The sequence below is a fragment of the Leucoraja erinacea genome, chromosome 4, assembly GCF_028641065.1.
Source record: "Leucoraja erinacea ecotype New England chromosome 4, Leri_hhj_1, whole genome shotgun sequence".
NCBI lineage: Eukaryota > Metazoa > Chordata > Chondrichthyes > Rajiformes > Rajidae > Leucoraja > Leucoraja erinaceus.
The window spans coordinates 14,588,044-14,612,164 of record NC_073380.1 but is presented as its reverse complement, the minus strand read 5'-3'; the positions used below and the strand labels follow the sequence as shown (position 1 = coordinate 14,612,164).

The following is a 24,121-nucleotide window of genomic DNA, read 5'->3' as shown; positions in this document are numbered from 1 at the left end:
GGGATTTGGCCTGCTGGAACCATACCTGCGGCTGGGTGGTCCAGAAGGTCGGCAGCTTCAGGGCCACGGCGCTGAGTTGGGCCTGATCGTCTTCGACGGCGAAGGGTTGGATTTTGGCACGGCGCATTTTTCTTCCAGAATATCTATTCTGGACGTCTGGGTCACCAAATGTGGCGGACGCTGAGTTGTCCGTTAAACAACGAGGCAGACACAAAGTTTGTCCGAAATACAGGTTCTTTATTCTACACTAACTCTCCTCACTCACCAACACTGTGTGCACGTGATTAATCCTTAAATACTCTCCAGGGGCGCCCATGACCAAACCGTGACCCCTATCTCTCGTCACCGGGACACTTGACCCCTCCCCCCAACAGCTGAAGGTTATGTACAGTATGTGGCCCATCACCCAGTGCTGTCACAACACATTCTTCATGGTGATCTCATTGAATTATTAAAAATTCCAACAGAGGCTTATATCTCTCCTAGTTGGGATGTTTCGCAGCAGGGGTCACGGTATCAAAATAAAGAATTGACCATTCAGGACATTCATGAGAGGAAACCTATTCACACAGACAGTTGTGAATCTTTAGAATTCAGTACTTGAAGGCAATGGTGACTTTGGCACTGAGTATACTCAGATAGACAGTAGATTTTGAAATGTTAAAGGAATTAAACTACGTGCAAAGTAATGCTGAAGTAAATCACAAATCAAATTGAATGATTGTTCAATTGCAATGGACCAATTGTCTAACTTCTGTTATTTCTTATTATTACCATGATGATGTCAAAGACTGGTGTGCTGGCTTAATGGCATCAAATGGTTGTGTAAGCATTTGTAAGACTGTTGTTAGTCAGTGGAACAGCATTTCTAGTTCAACGCAACACTCCATTTCTTAGTGCAGAGGACCTTGCACGGTTGACTGGGATGGATGTACCGTCTGATGCTCAGTTCCAAAGTTGTTGTTGGGCAATCCATATGGTTTTATTCTTGCCATTATCATTCTTAGCAATATGATAGGACAATGTGGGTTCTCTCTGGGAGAAGTAAGGTACCAATAACATTGTTAAGTTTCCAGAATATCGTATCAGAGACAGCATAAGGATGACTAATTTAATTCCCTGTAAAAGTTAGGAACCAAATGGGTTTTATGGCAATCTGGTATTTTCATAATCAGGTTATTAATTCTTATGTTTCATTCCAGATTAATTTCATTAACAATATTTAAATCTTCCTGCTGCTATAATTGTGATTTCAACACATGCCAACGATCATTAGTGTAAATCTTTGGATGTATTTCATAAATTAAGTCAGTTAATAGAAACGAGGAACTACAGATGCTGGTTTATACAAAAGGACACAAAGTGCTGGAGTAACTCAATCTGTGCCAGGCAGCATCTCTGGAGAACATGGATCGATGATGTTTCTGGTGGGGTTCTTTCTTCAGACTGAATGTAGGCGGGGGGGGGGGGGGGGGGGGAGCTGGGAGAGAGGAGGAGCAGGACAAAGCATGGCAGTTAAAAGGTGCACATAGGTAAGAGGATTTTTTTGATAGGCAGATTGTTGGATTAAAGGCCAGAGATGGAAGCAAACTGTGTGAGATGGAATGATTGAAGATTTGCAAATTGTGAAGCCAAAATAAGAAATATGAGGAGAGGGAAGAAATAGGTCTGAATCCAGGTGAGGCACAGAGGGGTTGAGGGAAGAGGAGAAGGGAAAAGAAAGGTGTATGGGGGAGAAAAAGAGGAAGGGGTTTTGTTAAAGGTTACCTAAAATTGGAGAATTCAATGTTCAAACTGTATACAGTGGCTTGCAAAAGTTTTCATACCCCTTGATCTTTTCCACATTTTTCATGTTACAACCACAAATGTAAATGTATTTTATTGGGATTTTATGTGATAGACCAACACAAAGCGATGCATAATTGTGAAGTGGAAGGAAAATGATCCATGGTTTTCAAATTATTTTACAAATAAAAAACTGAAAAGTGTGGCATGCAAAAGTATTCAGCCCCCCTGAGTCAATACTTTGTAGAGCCACCTTTCGCTGTAATTACAGCTGCAAGTCTTTTGGGGGTATGTCTCTACCAGCTTTGCACATCTAGAGACTGAAATTTTTGCCCATTCTTCTTTGCAAAATAGCTCGAGCTCAGTCAGATTGGATGGAAAGCGTCTGTGAACAGCAATTTTAAAGTCTTGCCAGAGATTCTCAATTGGATTTAGGTCTGAACTTTGACTGGGCCATTCTAACACATGAATATGCTTTGATCTAAACCATTCCATTGTAGCTCTGGCTGTATGTTTAGGGTCATTGTCCTGCTGGAAGGTGAACCTCCACCCCAGTCTCAAGCCTTTTGCAGACTCTAACATGTTTTCTTCCAACATTACCCTGTATTTGGCTCCATCCATCTTCCCATCAACTCTGACCAGCTTCCCTGTCCCTGCTGAAGAAAAGCATCCCTACAGCATGATGCTGCCACCACCATGTTTCACAGTGGGGATGGTGTGTTCAGGGTGATGTGCAGTGTTAGTTTTCCACCACACATAGCATTTCGCATTTAGGCCAAAAACTTCAATTTTGGTCTCATCTGACCAGAGCACCTTCCTCCGCATGTTTGCTGTGTCCCCCACATGGCTTGTGGCAAACTGCAAACGGGACTTCTTATGGCTTTTTTTTCAACAATGGCTTTCTTCTTGCCACTCTTCCATAAAGGCCCGATTTGTGGAGTGCATGACTAATAGTTGTCCTGTGGACAGATTCTCCCACCTGAGCTGTGGATCTCTGCAGCTCCTCCAGAGTTACCATGGGCCTCTTGGCTGCTTCTCTGATCAATGCTCTCCTTTCCCAGCCTGTCAGTTTAGGTGGACGGCCATGTCTTGGTAGGTTTGAGTTGTGCCATACTCTTTCCATTTTCGGATGATGGATTGAACAGTGCTCCGTGAGATGTTCAAATTTTGGGATATTTTTTATAACCTAACCCTGCTTTAAACTTCTCCACAACTTTATCCCCGACCTGTCTGGTGTGTTCCTTGGGCTTCATGATGCTGTTTGTTCACTAATGTTCTCTAACAAACCTCTGAGGCCTTCACAGGACAGCTGTATTTATACTGAGATTAGATTGCACACAAGTGGACTCTATTTACTAATTAGGTGACCTGAAGGCAATTGGTTGCACTGGATTTTATTAGGGGTAAAGGGGGCTGAATACCTTTGTACGCCACACTTTTCAGTTTTTTATTTGTAAAAAAAATTGAAAACCATGTATCATTTTCCTTCCACTTCACAATTATGCACCACTTAGTGTTGGTCTATCACATAAAATCCCAATAAAATACATTTACGTTTGTGCTGTAACGTGACAAAATGTGGAAAAGTTTAAGGGGTATGAAAACTTTTGCAAGCCACTGTATACTTGAGTATAATTTAATGCATTCGAAAGTTTAATATTGAAACAAAGTTGTGTATGGCACTTCTGAAGCTTGGCGAAATAAACTGTATTTAACTCAAGATTCTTTGACAGACTATCCATTATGGACCATGTTCCGGTGAAACAAAACACCAGTGTAATATTGAAACGAACGAAAAAAAGGAAGAAAAAAGTGAGCGTGAACCCAAAAGAAGAATCTGAAGAGGATTTTGAAGATGACTACATGGTGTGTTATATTTTATGAACATTTACCTCCTTAGACAGTGGTATATTACTATGTAGTGACACTTCTGAAGTTTTCTGCTTTGCAGTGGTCTGCTTTCCATATTTTGCTTGTTTAACAATTTTTATATTAGCAGGATGGAAACTGCTTTGAAAACAGAAATGCATGTCAGGCAGCATCTGTGAGGAGAGATAGAGTAAATGTCACAATGTGTTTAATTTTATGATGAAAGGTCATCAGTATGAAATGTTGGCTGTCCTGTCTCCACAGAAGCTGCCTGACCTACCGAGTGTTTCCATCTTTTTCTGCTTTTATTTCAGATTTCCAGTTTTTCTGTGATTTTTTTTTTTCCAACGATGGAAGATACCTTCCACCAACATTAGACCTATATTTTATGTCCCCAATGCATAACATCTAGGTAGACTCAAAACCTTTTGGAGTCCCATGGGTAAGGTGGAAGAGTTAGAAACTCCCCTAACGTGTCACGTACATCATCATTCACGTCCTCATCCGAACACAGATGTGATCTGAATCCACAAAATTTGAGGCCAAATTATTCCAGCCCAGCAAAGTCAGGAAAGTGGCCCTAATAAAGTAGGTATCTTGCACTCCTCTTATTTTTTCCCAAAAAAATTCAAAACAGATGTAAATATAGAAATGTGATAAGACGATGCAGAAAATCTACAGTTTTTTCCCAGGTCATATGAACATTGCAATGCTTGACTGGAACTGATAGTTAATTTCCCTATCTGGTTGGTAACCAGAATATAAACATTTATTTGCAGACCAAGTGCACAAACTCAATATTAACCAATTGTTGAACATGTTTTAAAAACGAATCAAATGACAAGCAAAGATTTCACTGATAATGCAACTTGAGAATAATACAAATGTATTTACTGCTGAGACCCAGTGTTTACTCATCATGATTGCTTTGATTCCAACAGCAGACCTGTAATTGCATTTTCTTCTTTCAAAAGCAGCAATGCACTGAACGATACAATAATCTGAACAATGTGTTGAAAGGTACTTTTCACTTGAAAAGACTTTCCTGTGAAGAAAGCAGTTCCAAATATCATGGGTGGGCTGTGAGCTCGGGTTTTGTTCTCTCTGCTAAGTAACGGTTATTGTTAGACTTTTTCATTCCAGTCTGCTACATCCTTACAAGAACTTTCCAACTCACTATAATTTGTATTGCATTTGCATCTGTGACATTAAACAGATTCTCGTGTAGAGAGGTGGGGTGATCAAATTCAATGGGCTTAGCCGCATGAGATTTCCAGGTGGTATGGTCATTGGTGCAGTTGACACTGAAACTGCCACGTGCACCATGTAGGACTGTAGGCCTCTGCCAATACGTGCCAGTGCTAGAAATGCAATTAATGGACACCATTAGCTATGTATACATGGATTCGTCACTCTGCGTATGTTATTTCATAGAATCATATGGTGTAGAAACATACCCTTCGGCCTAACTTGCCCACACTTGACCAACACATCCCATCTACACTAGTCCCATCCGCCTGCGTATGACCCATATCTCTCTAAACCTGTCCTATCCATGTACCTGTTCAAATGGTTCTTAAACGTTGCGATGGCACCTATCTCAACTACCTCATATGGCAGCTCGTTCCATATACCTATCACCTCTTGCATGAAAAAGTTACTCCTCTAGTTCCTATTAAATATTTTCCCCTCACCTTAAACCTATGCCCTCTGTTTCTCAATTCCCCTCCTCTGGGCAAGAGACTCTGTGCGTCTACCTGATCTATTCCTCTCATAATTTTGTACACCTCCTCCCACTGCGCTCTGAGGAATGGAGTCGTAGCCTGCTCAACCTCTCCCTATAGCTCAGGCTCTCGAGTTCTGGTAACATCCTCGTAAATGTTTTCTGCATCTTTTCCAGCTTGACAACATCTTTCCTATAACATGGTGCCCAGAATGATTCAATCACTTATGATGTTATGATCTACTGGTGATGTCACTTTCAAATAACTTGTGCCTGCACTCCTAGATCCCTCTGCTCTACAAAACTCCCCAGAGCCCAACCATTCACTGTGCTGATCCTGCCCATGTTAGACTGCCCAAGGTGCAACACCTCACATTTCTCTGTATTAATTTCCATCAATCACTCCTCAGCCCACCTTCCCAACCAATCCTGCTGCAATTTATGACAGCTGTCTTCACCATCTACAATACCACCCACTTTTGTTTCAGATGCAAACTTGCTAATCATGCCATGTACGTTTTCATCCAAATCATTGAGACAGATGACAAACAGCAATGGGCCCAGCACTGAACCCTGAGCACACAACTAGTTTATATACCCCCCAGTCCGAAAAGCAGCCTTGCACCATCACCCTATGCTTCTTTCCATGAAGCCAATTTTCCTTCAATTTAGCTATCTCTCCTTGGATCACATTGGGATCTAACCTTCTAAAGCTGTCTACCATGCGGATCCTTGTCAAATGCCTTGCTGAAATCCATATATACAACATCACAGCCCTGCCTTTATCATCTTTTTGGTCACATCATTAAAAAACTCTATCAGATTTGTGAGACATGACCTCCCGTGTACAAAACCATGCTGACCATTCCTACTCAGCCCATGTCCCGCTAAAAACATGTATATCCTATCCCTCAAAATATTCTCTAGTAACTCCGCCCACATATGTTAGGCTCAGTGGCCTGTTGTTCCCAACCTTTTCCCTCCAGTCCTTCTTGAAATAGAGGCGTAACATTTCCCACCCTCCAATCTGCCATACATCGCCTGTATTTAATGAGCACTTGTAAATCTCAGCCAGGGCTTCTGCAATTTGCTCTCTAGCTTCCCGCAGTGTCTTTGTATATATTGTATTGTATTCAATTTATTGTCATTATCTTATAAGAGACAACGAAATGGATTTTTCTTACAGCCAAGTAAATAATAAATAAATAAAATATATTTTTCAAAAAGCACAACCACAGAGGTCCACGACACAACATAACCCCACAATGGCACCAAAGTTGAGGAAAGTAACATAGTCCAGCCAGCCTCCCCGCTGATCTTCCCAGATGTTCACCAGTGGTCGGGGCCTCCCGAGCACCCGCAGTCGCCGCCACGGGCGGCCCGATGCTCAGGCCCTCACGCCGGGATGATGAAACACCGACGCCGAACCCTGACGGAGAACATCCTCAGCGGCCCGGACCTCCAGATCAGCCACCAGATATCTGATCTGGCCCAGGAGATTTGTCTCCCTTCATACATGTCACGACCTTCAGCATCTCCTCGACCATAACACCGACTGCTCTCAAGACACTCCAGTGACTGCCCCAATTTCCTCAGTCCTCGTGTCTTCGTCCAAGGTGAAAATAGAGCAGAAATACTACTCGAGGACCTTGCTCATCTCCTCTGGCTCCAAGCAGTTTACCACTTTGATTCCTGAGGGGTCCCACTCACTCTCTGGTTATCCTTTTCCCCTTCAGGTATTTTTAAAATCACTTGGATTTATCATTGGTGCCAGAGCTATCTTATCTGCCAGAGCTATCTCCTGCCCCCTTTTGGCCCGTCTGATTTAATGTTTAGCTTGCTGCTTAGTTCCAAAAACCTCTCCAGGGATATACTTGATTGCAGTTGCCTCGACTGTCTCATACCTCCTTCTTACTCTTGACCAAAACCTCAATTTATCTCGCAATCCATGCATCCTTATGTTTTCTCGCCTTTCCCTTCACTCTGACAGGGAACGTGCATGTCTTTAACTCTTGTCTGCACACTTTTCTGATGTTCCTTTTTGTTCAAACAACCTACTTCAATCAACTGGAGTGAGTTCCTGTCACATACCCTCAAAGTTGGCATTGCACCAATCTTTTAACTCAAGGTCTGTCCCTATCTTTAAGTCCTGTCCCTATCCATAACTATCTTAAAACTAATAGCATAGTGGTCACTCATCCCTAAAGGCTCATCCATGAAGACTTCATCCTCTTGCCCATCACAATTTCCCAAGACAAGATCAACCTTTGCCCTCTCCCGTGTGGGGCCCTCTACATATTGCCGGAGGAAACTCTCCTGAACACATTTAACAAATTCCACCCCGTCTAAACCTTTTGATCTACCTTCACCCCTGTCTCTCCTGAAGCACCTGTTCGCTGGAACATTGGGCTGCCAGTCCTACCCCTCTCTTCACCAGGTTTCCATAATGGCTATAATGTCACAGTTGCACATACCTATTCATGCCCTAAGCCAGTGGTTCCCAACCTTTTTTTGGCCATGCCCCACCTAATCACCTCTAAAATCCTGATGCCCCCCCCCCCCTTATGGTGATATATAATTCTTATCATTTAAAAAGTGAACTCCGTTTCAGCTGAAGAAGCTTAAAACGCCAATACCTTGGTTTAAACAAGCTTCAAAAAATAACTACACAATAAAGACCTTTTTCACCCCCAAAAAAGTTATTTACTCAAAATAACATCTGAAACATAAACTACATATGTTTACCTGATGGAAAATCCAAAAAAATGAAAATCGAAAATTTGGACCCAGACTTCTCAATTGCCCCCCTTAAAAATCAAATTGCCCCCCTGTGGGGGCGTACGCCCCACATTGGGAACCACTGCCCTAAGCTCATCTGCCTTACACGTCAGCCCACTTGCATTTAAATAAGTGAAATTTAAACTAAAATGTCTTCCTCTCTCTCTCTCTCTATCTTTCTCCTGCCTATTCTGTCCTCTATACATTCACTCATCACCCTTCTTACCAACTTCTTACCTCTCATCTGCCTTGATCCTATATAAGATATTTTTATAATACTATTCTTTTGAATGCTGAATTTCTCAGATCTATTTTGCTTGGCTCTACAACTACAAGTATTTTCTGTCTCACTGAACAGATACACTATTTAGTCACCTTTTGTGTAACGTTCTCCAGATTGTATCCTGCCCTTGCTATCACCAAAGCCTTCTTTGCAGATGGGTTGCATTGCGTTGGTTCTTGATAAAGATTGCATCAATGATGCAGTGGATTTGCTGAGGATAGGGGGAAGGGAGGAAGAAAATCCTGGTTGGTATATCAAATGCTGCATCAAAATGATGAGCGATCGCAACAAAGGTGGAGTAACTGGATGAAATAGCTGAACTGCTGAGCTTGCACACCACCCAAGATTTCTAAATCATCATTACCTGCATGTGCAGGATGCTAAGTAGAAAAAGAGCAACAGTAGAGTATTATTTTGAATGTTTGTGATGGTTAAAAAATAATTACTGTAATACGAACCTGAAATGTTACAGGGTAATTTTGCACCATAAATGAATTGAAACATTGATCTGAGAATGTAAGAATTGTTTCAGCAAGGATAACAAGATCTACATTGAAAATGTTGCAAAGAGAGGTTTAAAGAAATGAGATGATCAGCTTGGTGTAAACCTAATCTTCACAGATAAGAAATGATTACCATGAACTACAGAGAATGATGTCAAGCAAATTGTGAGAGCTTTGGTGGAGAAACTGACGACTATTTCATCAAGTATTTGAGCAATGTTGCTTAAAACCTTCATGCTTAATGTTGCATGTAATATTTCTGCACATAATCAATTTATTTCATGCAACATTAGCATTCGATAGGGAAATATATAATAGTGTATTAAAGTGATGATAGTATTAAAATTAAAAGCCCTACTGGGTCATTTTAATTTTACGTTATTGTATGGTATCCAAAACACACTTCTCTGGTGTAAATTGCAAAATCATTTGGTGTACATGGGGTGTTAATAAGTTTTGGCCAAATACAGAATAAATGAATTTCTGTAACCACAGAAACGGAAGACCTGTCACTTGTGATGTTATCAAACAAGGTGCAAAATTCAAGTTTTTAAAAGGCTGATTCTGATGCTTTCTTTGGAGCTGCATTTCACGTAGAACTTGATTGTGCTGCAGGAGGAAGTGCAAGGTGATGGGAAAATGAAGATTCAAATGCCTGCAGTGTTGACAGATCGCACTAGCTTCAAAAACAGTGGACTTTCTGACCCAGATTCCAGGCTTTCTACACAGGGTATTCAATACTTTGTATTTGAATCATATTGCATTATTCTTGCTGGCAGCATGTTGCATTCATTTATTGTGACTTGTTATTCAATTTGTGGCTTCCTTATGTTGCATTTAAATCATAAATATTAAACTTACTTTTGGTATCCGTTGCTGATGATTGTAGCTGCTATTTTCTTTTGGTCTGTTACTGCTTGGTTCAAGGGGCACCCTGTAATGGTTGCAATCCAGGTCCAGGCCCAGCAATCAGAAGTGAGTCATTTTTACTTTAAATTATTTTTTTTAAATCATTTTTAGAATCAATTCATTTTTTGTTTGTAACCCATGTTGATTGGCATGACTTCATTAAATAAGCCTGGAATAATTGGAATAAAATTCAGGTGTCCTCAATAGGTAGGCATTCTTCAGTGTAAATGTGCCGCTTATGTCATGGATAGGGTTGCCAACTTTCTCACTCCCAAATAAGGGATAAAAGGTCAAAATAAGGGACAAATTCCCGACGGCAAATCATTGGCCGTGGCTGGGTGAATGATGAGTTGGCCCAGGTGCTAGACTGCACACAAAGCCCAGCCAGCGGGCCAGATGTGGAGTTTTGGCCCGGGCGCCGGCGGCAAGTGACATCGCACGCAAAGTCCAGCACCCTGTCCGACTCATGAACCGGCGATCGGCCATGAGAAAGAGGGGTAATGGTGTCGGCGGTAAGTGAAGGTCTGAAGGTCAGACAGCTGGCTGGGCTGCCGACCGACAGGGCCACAGGCGAGGAGCTGCTGCTGCACTCCATGGACTGTGCTACTTCGGGACGGGTGAGACGGGGCTGGACGCGACGCTCTGACCCGACAGCCCCTTCGACCCGAGTAGTAGCAGTCAAATACGGGACAAGGGTGGTCCTGTATGGGACAAACCAATTTAGCCCAATATACAGAATGTCCCAGCTAATATGGAACAGTTGGCGACCCTGGTCATGGAGGCAATAGCCTACACTGTTTCTGTGTCTAATAATTCTTCATCATTTATTTGTTTTGCAAATTATCTCCACATTTCCAACTTATCCTTTCACTTTCAGATCCTTGAATGTGCTTCCAAAATGTTGACTTTATTTTGTTCCAATTCAATTTCCACATATCGAAATGGGTCTTATCGAAGTCGCATATTATGCGTAACTGCGATGATCATTATCTATTTTCCTTATCCTTCTCAGTGTATATGTAGCCATGAGAACAGTCAATCCTGAAATCCCCAAAACGTCACCATCATTAGCCAATTGGGTTGGATTGCAGTTACTTAAAGTCATAGAGCGTGAAAACAGGCCCTTCGGCCCAACTTGCCCATGTCGACCAAGATGCCCATCTACATTAGTACCGCCTGTCTGCATTTGGCCCATATTCCTCCAAATCATTCTTATACACACACCTATCCAAATATCTTTCACATGTTTTTAAAGTACCTGCCTCAACAACCCCCTCTGGCAGCATGCTCCATATATTCAACAACCTCTGTGTGATAACGTTGCCCCTCAGGTTCCTATTAAATCATTTTCTCACTTTAAGTCTGGATTCCCCAGAGGCTGGCTAAAATATCTACCTTCTCTATTCCCCTCATGATCTTACACAGCCCTATGAGATCATCCCTCAGCCTCCTGCACTCCAAGGAATAAAATCCTAGCCAGCCCATCCTCTGCCTGCACCTCAGGTCCTCAAGTACTGACAACATCCTCATAAATGTCTTTGCATTTTCCAGCTTAATATCTTTCATTTAGCAGAGTGACCAAAACTGAACACAATACTCCAAATGTGGCCTCCTATATACCTGCAAAATGACCTCCCAACATCTGTACTCAATACTCTGACCAATGAAGACCAATGTGCCAAAAGCCTTTTTGACCACCCTATCTACTTGTGATGCCACTTTCAAGGAACTGTACCTGCACTGCTCAATCCCCCTGCTCTACAGCACTCCCCAGAGCCCTACTGTGTAGGTCCAGCCCATGCAAGAGTTCCTAAAACCCAACACCTCATATTTCTCTGTATTAAATTCCAACAATAAATCCTGAGCCCACTTGCCCAACCGATCAAGATCCTGCTACAATGTTTGACAACTAACTTCACCATTTACAAGACCACCCATTTTTGTGTCATCTGCAAAATTGCCAATCATGTAATGTACGTTTTCATCCAAATCATTGATATAGATGACAAACAGCATTACTGAACCTGAAGCTGAAACAGTACAGAATCCAGTCTGACCATCACCCTCTGCTTCTTTCCATAAGCCAATCTCATTTCGATTTAGCTGTCTCTCCTTGGATGGCATGGGATCTAATCTTCTGAAGCAGTCTACCATGCGGATCCTTGTCAAATGCCTTGCAACATCCTGTCTTTATCAATGTTTTTGGTCACATCATCAATAAACTCAATCAGATTTGTGAGGCACCGTGTACAAAACCTGACTATTCCTAATCAGCCCATGTCCCTCTAATAACAAGTATATCCTATCCCTCAAAATATTCTCTAGTAACTTTCCGCCCACAGGTGTTAGGCTCAGTGGCCTGTTGTTCCCAACCTTTTCCCTGCAGCCCTTCTTGGAATAGAGGCACAACATTTCCCACCCTCCAATCTGCCATACATCGCCTGTATTTAATGAGCACTTGTAAATCTCAGCCAGGGCTCCTGCACTTTTCTCCCTAGCTTCCCGCAGTGTCTTTGTATCTATCTGATCTGGCCCAGGAGATTTGTCTCCCTTGATACACGTCACGACCTTCATCATCTCCTCGACCGTAACACCGACTGCTCTCAAGACACTTCCAATGACTGCCCTAATTTCCTCAGTCCTTGTGTCTTTCTCCAAGATAAAAATAGAGGAGAAATACTGATCGAGGACTTTGGCTCCACGCAGAGTTGACCACTTTGATTCCTGAGGGGTCACACTCACTCTCTGGTTACTCTTTTCTGCTTCAGGTATTTCTAAAATCTCTTGGGGTTATCCTTGGTGCTATCTGCCAGAGCAATCTCCTGCCCCCTTTTGACCCTTCTAATTTTATTTTTAGCTTACTGCTTAGTTCCAAAAACCTCTCCAGGGATATACTTGATTGCAGTTGCCTAGACTGTATCATACCTCTTTCTTACTCTTGAACAGAATTTCAATTTCTCTCGCAATCCATGCATCCTTATGTTTGCCCGCCTTTCCCTTCACTCTGACAGTGTCTTTAACTCTTGTCTGCACACTTTTCTGATGTTCCTTTTTGTTCAAACAACCTACTTCAATCAACTGGAGTGAGTTCCTGTCACATACCCTGAAAGTCTGCATTGCCACCATTTAACATTTTAACACGTGGGCCCGTTTTGTCCTTATCCATAACTATCTTAAAACTAATAGCACAGTGGTCACTCGTCCCAAAAGGCCCAAACCACATTGAGATATTAGTGTTTTAAGTACTATAGAGATAAAATCTATTTTGCAGGGGCATATTAATTCTCATGAGAATTAATTTAGTATTAAGAGTTTGAAGGGAAAATATATTTCTCTAGCATTTGTTTTGCAAAGATACACTAGCATGGATTATTGATGAGGTTAGTGAAATAGCAAAGCATTAGAGGTTTTAAGAGAATAGTAGATGACTTCCTATTAGAAAGTACATTCCAGAATAATTTGTTTTGAGAGTAAAAGCTCAAAACTGATGTGAAGGTTAACACTTCAGCTAAAAAAAATAATTGCTGATCATTCATTTATTAACCATTTTAGATCAGTAAAATTGCTGTGAAAAACAAGAAGTGAGAAGCTTTACTTCCCACCATTACAGAGCCTGAGTGCCTTTAACATGATCAGAGTTATGGTTATTGCAATGATGAATCTGTAATCCTAATCATGATACTGAACTCATTCAGTTACCCAGAACCAATTTTATTTGTGATAAGCTGATAACATTTAATTCCTCTAATATCATATTTGCTTGCATAATATAATACTTAACCTTTTATTTCTAGTTTGCCATGACAAATTTAATTTCTTTTTCTGATTAGCTAAGCCATCCTCTGGAAAGAAAAATGCCTGGTCATGGGTAAAGTATCTCGGAGAAGAAAAGGCATTAGCTGCACCGCCAAAACTGTTTAATAAGGTATTAATATCTGGATTTAAAATGAATAATAATTTCTAATGTACCAACCACTTTATCCAATTTAATCATATTTATGCAATTTAACAATATCCTTAAAGGACCTATAACTGTAAAGTCACATTTCTGAAATGTGTCACACTTCATAGTTTTGTGTCTGCTGACCCAAAGTATTGTCTTTGATTTAATGAAGCACAATTTAATGTCTAAAGCTGCTTCTGATGTATGACTATTTTATAGAATGGATAATTTTCATTTTGTCATGTAATAATAATACCATTTAATATTTAAGTGATATGATAACATTTTAATGGCACATTTTGTGTCTTTGTGCAAGGCTTTTCTCATAGCACAAACACTACTCATGAAAATTTGGTAGACAGAAGTGCCAGTATCTGACCAGTTTAAGCTTGCTTTATAAAAGAAGAGTCTTTTTTGCTGTAATTTCATGAACATGCTGCTCTAGTTTGCTCTGCCCAGTAGCTGATTTTGTGCCTTTAACGTGTTTATTTGTGTGTATGGCATTCTTTTTCATCGCTGTTCTTGTATCTTGAGACCTATAGGAACAGTCATTGTATATAAGTATTCATCTGAAGAAGGTCTGAAGAAGGGTCTCGACCCAAAACGTCCCCCATTCCTTCTCTCCAAGGATGCTGCCTGTCCCACTGAGTTACTCCAGCATTTTGTGTCTATCTACTGAATATACCAAATTGGATTGCAACAACATGGTGGGATCACTGGGAATGTCAGAAGAAAAAAAAATATTTTATTCTATGTGTTAAATGCTAATAGGGAAATATTATGCTGCCACCAGGGTTTAGGAATCTTTCATAAAAAGCTGTTATCGTAACTGACTCCTGGAGTAAACAAATATCTATTCTCCCGAAAACAAGTGTTTTCCTCAACTTTCTACTTTCAGTCCTTAAATCTATTTCTTCTTCACATTTTTATTTTATATCTCAATGTTTTTTTGGCCACTACCCTATGGTATGGGACTTGGTCAAACTCCTGAAAATTCACATGGACTACATCGGGTGTTCTCTTCATCAGTCTTCTCTTCTACCTCATCAAATGCCATTGATGTTAATTAAACACGATTTGTTCTTGAATCTGTTTAGTAATATAAATTTCTACAAGTACATATTTTCCTCTTGTTTGTTGTGTTTTAAAGATTTTCCATCACTGGAGTTAAATCAAAACCAATTCTTGCAGATGCTGACAATCTGTAACAAAATCAGAAAATAATAGAAATAGTCAGCACATTAAGTAGCATCTGTGGAGAGGGAAACAGTAGGTGAATGATCTTAAATGAATGATCTCTCCAAAGCAGTGATTTAGTTGAACACAGATATGAAGCCACTTTGCATTATCATATAGATTCATCATAGAGTGATACAGCATGGAAACAGCCTTTCGGCCCAACTTGCCGATTCCGGCCAACATGTCCCAGCTACACTAATCCCACCTGCCCGTGTTTGGTCCATATCCCTCCAAACCTGTCCTATCCATGTACCTGTCTAACTGTTTCTTAAATGTTGGGATGATCCTAGCCTCAACTACATCCTCGGGCAGCGTGTTCCATACACCCAGCATTGTGTGAAAAAGTTACCCCTCAGATCTGCTAAATCTTTTCCCATTCACCTTAAACCTATGTCCTCTGGTCCTCGATTCACCTACTCTGGGCAAGAGATTCTGTGCATGTACCCAATCTATTCCTTTCATGATTTTATACACATTGTTGGAATAGTTAAGTTTAAAGTATTAATGCATGGTTATCAGTTTCAGCTGAGGCATGGATGAGATGGAAGTTGTGTCGTAATGGTATGCAAAGGTTGTTAAAGGCTTACCTGACGTCAAAGGTCTGATTCAGGGAGAAGGAATTAGGCTGTGGCTAGGGAATGGAGTTTGTGATCAGGATTTAAAGTTTATTCAAAGTTCCCAAATATATTTTTTTAAATGGTACATTGGCATAACTGGTGGAAATGGTGCCTCTCGGTCCCAGAGACTCAGGTTCAATCCTGGCCTTGGATGCTGTCTGTGTGGAGATTGAACATTCTCCAGGTGACTTTGTGGCCAAGTTTGCGGATGTTACGAAGATAGCTGGAGGGTAATGCTGATGAAGCATGAAGTCTTCAGAAGGACTTAGATAGATTGGGAGAGTGGGTAAAGAAGTACATGGAAGCAAATGGAAATCAGAGTAGCAAAGTGTATGGTCATGCACTTTGGTAGAAGGAATAAAGATGTAGACGATTATTTACTAAATGAGGAGATGGTTCAGAAATTGGAGGTGCAAAGGGACAGGATTCCCAAAATGTTCATCTGCATATCTGCATGTTGAGTTAGTAGTTTATTCACATTGGGATATTTGGAGCGGTTTTAGGCCACATATATAAAGAAGAATGTGTTGACATTAGAGAGGGTCCAGAGGGATTTCACAAGAATGAACCAGGAGATGATTGGGTTAACATATGAGGAACATTTGAAGCCTCTGGGCCTGTACTCGCTGGAGTTTAGAAGGATGAAGGGCAAATCTCATTGAAACTTACCGAATAGTGGAAGGCCTGGATAGAGTGTATGTGGAAAGGATGCTTCCAGTGGTGGTCTAGGACTTCAAAATAAAAGGACATACCTTTATAAAGGAGATGAGGAGGAATTTATTTTGCCAGAGTCTATTGAAGGAGGCTAAGCCATTGGGTATTTTTAAAGCCGATATTGATAGATTCTTGATTAGTAAAGATGTCGAAGATTACTGTTGTGAAGGCGGGAATGGGGTTGAGTAGGAAAAATAGATCAGCCATGACCAAATGGTGGAGCACTCAATCGGTCGAATGGCCAAATTCTGTTCCAATATCTTATGGTCTTATGGACTGCTTTGATCCCTACTGGTTTCTCCAGTTTCTTTCTACAACCAAAATACATGTGGGATTGTAGGTTAATTGGCCTCAATTAAATTGAGAAAGTGGGATAATACAGAATTAGTGTAAATGGGTGATTGAAGGTCGGCATGGACTCGGTGGGCATTTTCATGCTGCATCGCTAAAACTAAAACTAAAAAAACTTGAGGGAATTTCTGCTGACCAGGTGAGTGGATCTGGGACAAACTGTCCAACACTTTTGGGGCTGGAATAATTGAGAACATTGGTGGTGAGATAGAGCTCATTATCATTGATGATGATGTTGGTTCAGGCCAACCTTTAATTAGAAACAGAAGTAAGGCCATCAATATGTATTTGGTGAACTCTATAACAACATTGAAAAGACATTTACTATAACAACATTTAAAATATATTATGACAGGCACATGGATAGGAAAGGTTTGGAGGGATATGGGCCAAACACAGGCAGATGGGACTAGTGTAGATGTAGCATATTGTTCGGCATGGCCAGGTTGGGTCAATGGGCCCGTTTCCATAGGTATGACTCAATGACTCTAACACCAGTCTTACAGTTGACAATGGTTGGAGAGTTCTTTGTAGGTGATTCTTTGACTTTGGCTGGCGTAAGTCCAGACGAGTACAATCTTGCTCAGTTGTTCAATAGTGGAAAGGTGTTGGTGTAGTCAACTAAACAATGGTGGAAGAAAGGTTTTTTTTTTATTTAAAAAAATAATAATTTTTTATTAGAAGTACAGTAAATTACAATACACATCAGATATATCTTATTACATTTGTTGTACCACTTCGTTTTTCGAGCTTTAAAAAAAATAGAAATAAAAGAAGTAAGGAAAGTGAGCATGAATCGTGAAGGTGCAGGAAAGTGTTGGGAAAAGAAAGCCCCCTAGGGAGGAAGTTAGAGAAGGAAGTAAAGAAAGGAAATAAGACCCTAGAAAGAAAAGAAAAAAAAATCGCTCTATTGTAACACAAAACTCGCAAAAAAGGATATACCAACCATGTTTTAAAAAAAAAATTATTTTATACCCCCCGTTACCAGATCCTGGTACCATTTATATTTTAAATTACTATTGCACCTTATGCTTGTAATAGTTCCATAAATGCAGACGACGTCTTTTGGAAGTGGTCTGCTTTGCCTGCTAGGAAGAGTCTCATCTCTTCCAAGTGTAGTGTTTCGATCATGTTTGAAATCCACATTTTTATTGTTGGTATTGGAGCATTTTTCCAAAATGTGAGTATAAGCTTTTTTCCCATTATTAGCCCGTAATTAAGTAAGTTCTTTTGAAACACGTTTAATTCGGGGTTACCTTCCGATATTCCAAAAATGATCCATTCTGCTTTTGGTACAAGTTTTATTTTAAATAATTTTGTGAAGATTTCAAATATTTTGTTCCAAAATGTTTGGATTTTTATACAAAAAACAAAAGAGTGCGCTATGGTAGCTTCTTGTGACTGACATTTATCACAAATGGGTGAGACATTGGGGAAAAGTTTATTTATTTTAGTTTTTGAATAATATAGTCTATGTAATGTTTTATATTGAATTAGAGTATGTCGTACGTTGATCGAGCATTTATGCACATATAGTAAGTGTTTATCCCAGCTCTCTTTTGAAATTTACAATGGTACAATGTTATTACCACCACGATTTGTGACTTCCATTGGCAGTAATTGTGGTGGAAGGTAAACCTATTAGACATCGAAATTGGTACATCAGAAATGGGTACCAGTATAAAAAGCAATGGGGCTGAGCAGTTTAATCCAGGGAGGTAGTTTGCACGCTTAAGCAGTCAAGGGTTGCTTTCTTGGGAATGGTGTACTGATGATGGGTTTGAAGAGTTCTTGAAGAATGCATGGTGCTTGAAGATAGGAAACAAAAACACCTAACAAAGGAACAAGTAGACAAACTAAGTTATCAAGTTTGAGGGAACAAAGGTGTTTTTCTTGGAGCAGGGATGGAGGAGATTATGCAGGGGGGACAAGAAAAGGCTTTGATTTTTAAAGTTATAGCAGTCAAATGAGTCGGGGGGGTACACCTGTTAATACTAATGGTATAAGGCTAAATGTGTCAGTGGTAAGGATAAGGGTGTCAGTGGTTATGGGGCAAAGGCAGAAAAATGAGGTTGAGAGAAAGTTAGATCAACCATGATTGATTGGCGGAGTAGACTTGATGGGCCAAATGGCCTTATTCTGCTCCTAGAATTTATGAACTTATGAATGTATTGTAACCAAATTAAAATCATGACAATATTTTTTTTAAAGAATGTAATTACGTTATCACTCTTTTTGATTCTGTTGTCCAAGGCATAGCAACACAAGCAATCATTGTTTATTTTAACATAAAAAGGATGGTCATCATTTGTCACATTACTGTGACCTAAAAACTCACAGCTGAAAGCTTCCCTGCCAATTTGCATTCCCAGATGATTTTCAATTGATAATTCTTGTAGTTTCCAAAGCAACCAGCAGTCATGTAACAGATAATCTCTGGGTGACAATTGTTACATTCATTGAGTGCAGGAAGGTAACTCAAATTGTTTCTGTGAAGGTAATGTGCCCTATATTTGCCATTTGAGCTTACACAACATAAATATGGTTTTCCTGTTTGTTCAAGAGTACAGTTACATTAATATTTAATAGTAATGTATTTTTAGGGGCAGAAAACTCTTGTATATTAATTGCAAACACAAATAAAAATATTCCGTTGAGAGACTGAAATCCTTCAGTGCTTCTTATTAAATCTAAGGGCAAATATAATTAAAAGAAAGTTTCTAAGAAATTTTAATTTAAAAACTTGCTATTGTTATATATATGTTGCTGCCTGATCTGGAAATGCAACAGATTCTGCTTGATTTCTTCATAGGCCAAAATACTAATGATAGCCCAGAAAACAGCAGGGACAATCAAGAAGACAAAGAAGACTTAACAAAACATGCTCCTGTCTAGTTTTTGTCAATAAGATTACATATAAAATACTCTAGTGATTTAAAAAAAAAACACAAAGTGCCGGAGTAACTCAGTGGGTCAATAGACAATAGGTGCAGGAGTAGACCATTCAGCCCTTCGAGCCAGCACCGCCATTCATTGTGATCATGGCTGATCATCCACAATCAGTACCCCGTTCCTGCCTTCTCCCCATATCCACTGACTCCGCTAGCTTTAAGAGCCCTCTCAAGCTCTCTCTTGAAAGTATCCAGAGAAACGGCCTCCACCGCTCTCTGCGGCAGAGAATTCCACACTCACAACTCCTTGTGTGAAAAAGTCAAGTCGAACCTAGAGTGTTTTATTGTCATATGTCCCAAAATGGAATGACAACCATTCTTACTTGCAGCGGGATAACAGATATGTAAACATAGTACTCTGTAAAACCCATAATAACCAACAAAAAAAGTTCAGTATATATATGTATACGAAAAACTGCAGATGCTGGTTTAAACTGAAAATAGATACAAATTGGTGGAGTAACTCAGCACGACAGGCAGCATCTCCGGAGAGAAGGAATGGGTAAAATTTCGGGTCGAGACACTTCTTCAGACTGATATATATATATTTTTTTTTATAAACAAATAAATAAATAATGATAGTGCAAAGTAAAAATAATGCCCACAAGTCACTATAGATCGGAGTCTAATTGGAAGTTATAGTGTTTAATAATCTCATGGTTGTAGCGAAGAAGCTGCTCCTGAACCTGAACATGAACCTAGTTTTCAGTCTCCAATACCCTCTTCCCGATCACAGGCGTCAAAAAGGAGAACGTGGCCAGGGCGGTGTGGGTCTATGATGATGCTGGCTGCCATTTTGAGGTAGCGACTCTTGTAGATCCCTTCGAGGGTGGGGAGGTCAGTACCCATGATGAATCTCCTCAAACTTCTAAGGAAATAGAGGCGTAGACAGGCTTTCCTTATGATTGCATCAACGTGCTTCATCCAGGTGCTTCTTCGGAGATGTGCATGCCCAGGAATTTGAACCTTTTAACTCTCTCTCTACGAACATCCTGTCAGGCAGCATTTTTGTAAGATCACTATAAATAATCTTATTTTGCCAATTCATTTTGTGGGTTCTTTACACTACAAAAGAGTTTGTATGTTCTCCCCGTGACCTGCGTGGGTTTTCTCCGAGATCTTCGGTTTCCTCGCACTCTCGTAAGACGTACAGGTATGTAGGTTAATTGGCTTGGTAAATGTAAAAATTGTCCCCAGTGGGTATAGGATAGTGTTAATATGCAGGGATCGCTGGTTGGCGCGGACCCAGTGGGCCAAAAGGGCCAGTTTCTGCACTGTATCTCTAAAACTAAAAAAACAAACTAAACTAAAAACAGAAGAATATTAAAAATAGGATAAGGCATAGGCAATTTTAACCTCCTTGTCATTCAACAATCATGGTTAATATCTTACATCAAGACAATTTTCTTACCCTTTTAAAATACCTCTTGATTCCTCTAGATTCCTGAGATATCTGGTAATGTCTGTTTTTAGTGTAATCAATATCAGGCTTCATAAACTGCTTGGGTAGTAAATCCCAAAGATTTAAACCTCAAGTGTCAAAATATGTCTTCACTTCACTTGCCTTACCCTTATTTTGAAACAGTGACCACTCACTATTGGACTACTTATCCAGGGAAAACCTCTCTTTCCCTCTCTCTTCTGATTGGTTTTGTTTACTGTTTGCTTAACCTGTTCTCTAGTCTTTGAGACATTGATTTCATTTTTCAGCTAATAACTAAACTTCATCCCACTGTCATTTTAGGTTCAGTCTTGCATCTGCTCTTTTCTACTGTGTACCTACATGGCAGAGCACGCAACCATTAAATCAGAAAATGATGATGATGGCCTAGACTCCCTGTGAATGATTCTGACATTTACACTAACCATTCTCATTTTAACAACTACTGAAAAGTTACACATTAAGTTTCAAATGCCATATTAAGGAATGAATGAGTAACTGCTCTGGCTCTGAAAATTATGTCTATATTTAAGTACAAAAATATTTTAGTTTTTATCGATTTTAAAGTAATTTCTTAAGATGTGTTTCTGATATTTTTTATAAATGCATGTACTACCATTCATCTGGATGTCTCACTTAGCTTTTTCCTTTTTCAATCAATATTCTAATAATTGGGCTTTATTTTTTTTCCTGGTTTGTGTCTGTTAATTTGTTTTAGTTTCATGGTTACACCTAGAAACATAGAAACATAGAAAATAGGTGCAGGAGTAGGCCATTCAACCCTTCGAGCCTGCATCGCCATTCAATGTGATCATGGCTGATCATCCAACTCAGTATCCTGTACCTGCCTTCTCTCCATACCCCCTGATCTCTTTAGCCACAAGGGCCGCATCTAACTCCCTCTTAAATATAGCCAATGAACTGGCCTCAACTACCTTCTGTGGCAGAGAATTCCAGAGATTCACCACTCTCTGTGTGAAAAATGTTTTTCTCATCTCGGTCCTAAAAGATTTCCCCCTTATCCTTAAACTGTGACCCCTTGTTCTGGAGGATAAGAGGCAATCTAACTAGCCAACTAAATCTGTGTGGATAGTTTCCTAAAGGTTGATACCAATTATTATTAGTTCACATACTGAACATCCAGGCCAGTATCAGGTGTGATCATGATATAATAGTGTATTCTTCTAATATCTCTGGTACTTGGATATTGTATGCAATACTGGTTTGCAATAGCATCTTAATTCTAGGGAATGAAGACTGGAAAATCTTGCTTCTCAAATGATTCGCTACTGTAAATTTCTGAATTGTTTATATTGACACAAATTTGAGTAAAGTGATGGAATTCAAATTACTTAATTGGTAATATCGAAATGGAGAAAAATAACACTTGAGTCATTTAACTTTCAATGACAGTTTAGGCTGGGAAGATACATCAAATGAGAGGGAACAATAAACTCCAGGGTATCAGCATCTAAGAGCAGCACTCTCAATGCATCAGATCACAATAGACATAAGGGAAACAATGCTGCAGCAGGTAGTTCTGCTGCCTCACAGTTCCAGCAGTACAGATTCAATCTTAATCTCTCTGCAACCTACCTGTGTGGACTTTTCACATTCTCCACTGGTTTCCCCAATGCCCCCTCCCCCCACCGACAATCCCACATTCCAAAGAAGCTGGTTGGTACGTCCATTATTTTTTTGTAAATTACCCCAAATATTGATGGAGGATAAGAGGCGATGGTATTTGAGAGAAATTACATTACTGAATAATTATTAAGATAATGGGGTTGCATTGAAAACTGATACAGGCTTGATGGGCTGAGTGGCCTTCTGTGCCAGAAGGAAGTATGAAAGGTTATGTGTAGGAGGGAGCTGCAGATGGACACAAAATACTGAAGTAACTCAGCAGGACAGGCAGCATCTCTCGATAGATAATAGACAAGTGCATAGAGAAGTGCAAGGAGACAATAGTACAGGAGTAGGCTATTCGGCCCTTCGAGACAGCACCGCCATTCACTGTGATCATGGCTGATCATCCACAATCAGTACCCCGTTCCTGCCTTTTCCCCATATCCCCTGACTCCGCTATCTTTAAGAGCTCTATCTAACTCTCTCTTGAAAGCATCCAGAGAATTGGCCTCCACTGCCTTCTGAGGCAGAGAATTCCACAGATTCACAACTCTTTGTGAAAAAAATTTACTCCTCATCTTTGTTCTAAATGGCATACCCATTATTCTTAAACTGTGGACCCTGGTTCTGGACTCCCCCGACATCGGGAACATGTTTCCTGGTTAGAAGGAATGGGTGACATTTCGTGTGGTGACCTTTCTTCTGACTGAAGGAGGGTCTCGACCAAAACATCACTCATTCCTTCTCTCCAGAGATGCTGCTTGCTGAGTTACTCCAGCATTTTGTGTCTATGAAAGTTCATGACTTGCAGGGTCCTTCTTCACAAATAAATGGGCGTTGAATATGGAAATAACATAACTATTGAATCATTAACAGTTTTCTGAGGTGGTGGTGGCATGAATAAGGTTAAGATTATCTCTTTCCTCACACCAGTCAAAAAGTTGATCTGTGGTGGAGAATCATGATGCATTAGGATAAAGCTGCTTCTTTGTTGATGCTGAGAGAGGCATAGAGGGCAGTTGTGTTAATTTGTTTTATTGAAATCCGTGGAATTCTGATCTGCTATGTTAGTAGAAAATAGGAGGGCAGTAAAGTTATGCATAATATCTTATGCCAAGTTGCAGTGTAAGATCCAGATCTAGGATAGTGATGACATGTAAACAATGAATAGTCTTTTTACAATGCCAATGTTTACAACCAACTATGGAGAGCAAATAATAGTATATATTTTCTTTACAGTTTCAATTAGTTCCACAGAATAAAAATGGATTTAAAGTAGGCATGAAATTGGAAGGTATTGACCCTCGACACCCATCTATGTTCTGTGTGTTGTCAGTAGCAGAGGTAAGATTATGTATGCATGAATATTATCTGCTGAATAAATGT

At 40.1% G+C, this 24,121-nt stretch overlaps 1 protein-coding gene across 2 annotated transcripts in view; it reads left to right on the top strand.

The window, feature by feature from the left end:
* Window positions 1-24,121, top strand: part of LOC129696173 (lethal(3)malignant brain tumor-like protein 4) — a 281,807-nt gene that overhangs the window by 64,664 nt on the left and 193,022 nt on the right. For both annotated transcript variants that reach the window (XM_055633744.1, XM_055633743.1), the window contains exons 7-10: window positions 3,519-3,651; window positions 9,557-9,671; window positions 13,681-13,775; window positions 23,975-24,079. In XM_055633744.1, coding sequence (XP_055489719.1) covers window positions 3,519-3,651; window positions 9,557-9,671; window positions 13,681-13,775; window positions 23,975-24,079 — 448 coding nt within the window. The remainder of the gene's footprint in view (window positions 1-3,518; window positions 3,652-9,556; window positions 9,672-13,680; window positions 13,776-23,974; window positions 24,080-24,121) is intronic.